At 39.5% G+C, this 2,161-nt stretch overlaps 1 protein-coding gene across 1 annotated transcript in view; it reads right to left on the reverse strand.

The window, feature by feature from the left end:
* LOC106870354 (major vault protein) overlaps positions 1–2,161 on the reverse strand; it is a 38,090-nt gene that overhangs the window by 18,892 nt on the left and 17,037 nt on the right. The window contains exon 6 of the mRNA XM_014916388.2: positions 510–635. Coding sequence (XP_014771874.1) covers positions 510–635 — 126 coding nt within the window. The remainder of the gene's footprint in view (positions 1–509; positions 636–2,161) is intronic.

The following is a 2,161-nucleotide window of genomic DNA, read 5'->3' on the forward strand; positions in this document are numbered from 1 at the left end:
GTGGGGGATAGTAGATTACATTGACCCCAGTACTCAAACAGTACTTAATTTATCAACTCCGAAAGGATGAAAGGCAAAGTCAACTTCAACGGAATTTGAACAAAGAATGTAAAGATGGACGAAATACTGCTAAGCATTTTGTCCAGCATGGTAACGATTCTGCCTGCTCAGCAGTAATAAAAATAATAATCGTTTCAAATTTTGCCACAAGGGCAGCAGTTTGGGGGGGGGGGTGAATTGATTACATCAACCCCAGTGTTCAACAGGTATTTATTTTAATCAACCCTGAAAGGATGAAAGGCAAAGTTGACCTTGGTGGAATTTGAACTCAGAACATAAAGACATACGAAATACTGCTATGCATTTCTGCCAGCTCACTGCAATGATGATGATGATGATGACTTGCAGCAGCAGTAGTAGTAATAATAATGATAGTAGTTTCTTACATGGGCATGATAATAGTATAATAGTGACGCTTTATATATTAGTACTGAATATAAAATACATACCTCTTCGTAAACATCTGGGATATAGGATTTTGTGTCATTGATATTAATTAACCACTCTTCTCCGGCTTCCCGCAACTTATTAAAACGATCCTCAAAATTCTGCAGGGCTTTCACTTTCAGAGCAGTCTAGAAAATAAATAGGGAATCTCTTGTAAAGTGATGAAAGGAATTATGGAAATTTGTACATTAGATAATGCTTCAGCATGGCCAGAGTCAGTTACTAAAATCACTAAGAGAGTTATGGTTCATTTAAGATTTAAACCTATAGCATTTAAACTGGCTATAACAGGCCCAAACATTCTGTTTTATGTTCAAACCAGCCAGATCTGGCCTCTCACATTTACCCTACAATGTCATCCTAACAATGAACAATAACATCATTGAAACTTCAAAGCTCTGAAATAATACATGATAATAGATTCAAAACAATGTGAATAAGCATTAGATTTGACAGATTAGTCTGAATGTTAAAGGTGATCCCTGAAATGAAGACTGAGGTTACTGTTATTGTTTTAGTTACCAATTGTGCACCCCAATTTTTGAATAAATATACAGTGTTTTTATATGTTGTTGTTGTTGTTGGCACTCTGTCACTTACGACGTCGAGAGTTCCAGTTGATCCGATCAACGGAACAGCCTGCTCATGAAATTAGCGTGCAAGTGGCTGAGCACTCCACAGACACGTGTAACCCTTAACGTAGTTCTCGGGGACATTCAGCGTGACACAGAGTGTGACAAGGCTGGCCCTTTGAATTACAGGCACAACAGAAACAGGAAGTAAGAGTGAGAGAAAGTTGTGGTGGAAGAGTACAGCAGGGTTCGCCACCATCCCCTGCCGGAGCCTCGTGAAACTTTTAGGTGTTTTCGCTCAATAAACACTCACAACGCCTGGTCTGGAAATCGAAACCGTGATCCTATGACCGCGGGTCCGCTGCCTTAACCACTGGGCCATTGCACCTCCACTATATGTTGTAAGAAGTGACTAAAAGGGTGAGTGAATAGTAGAACATTTGGTCATATAACACACTGCTTGGGAAAAGCTGCTCAAACCATGCCTGCATGGAAAAGCAGGCATGAAATGCTGTTGATGATATGGCATGCTTTGTGAAAGATTATTTTAGATGCAAGCATGGTCATATGGTAAGAAGTCAGCTTCCCAACAATATGGTTTCAGGTTCATTCCCACTGTGTGGCACCTTGGGCAAGTACCTTTTACAACAGTCTCAGGCCAACCAAAACCTTGTGAGTGGATTTGGTGGACAATAACTGAAAGAAGCCGGTGATATATATATCATTATCATCATCATCTATTTTCCATGCCGGCATGGGCTGGATGATTTGACCAGAGCTGGCAACAAAGAGAGCAGCAGCAGGTCCCAGCCTGATTTGCCTTTAGTTTCTACAACTGGATGCTTTTTCTTATGCCAACCACTTTATGGTGTTTGTTGAGTGCTTTTAACATGTCACCAGCACAAGCGCTTTTACATGGCACCAGCACAGGGTTCATCATATATATGTGTATATACAAGTGTGTGTGTGTGTGTGTACATGTGTATATGTATATATATATATATATATATGTGTGAGCTGGTGTATGTTTGTCTCCTTGCCATATATATATATATATATATATGCATATATATATATATATA

The sequence above is a fragment of the Octopus bimaculoides genome, chromosome 26 (genome assembly GCF_001194135.2).
Source record: "Octopus bimaculoides isolate UCB-OBI-ISO-001 chromosome 26, ASM119413v2, whole genome shotgun sequence".
Classification (NCBI taxonomy): Eukaryota; Metazoa; Mollusca; class Cephalopoda; order Octopoda; family Octopodidae; genus Octopus; species Octopus bimaculoides.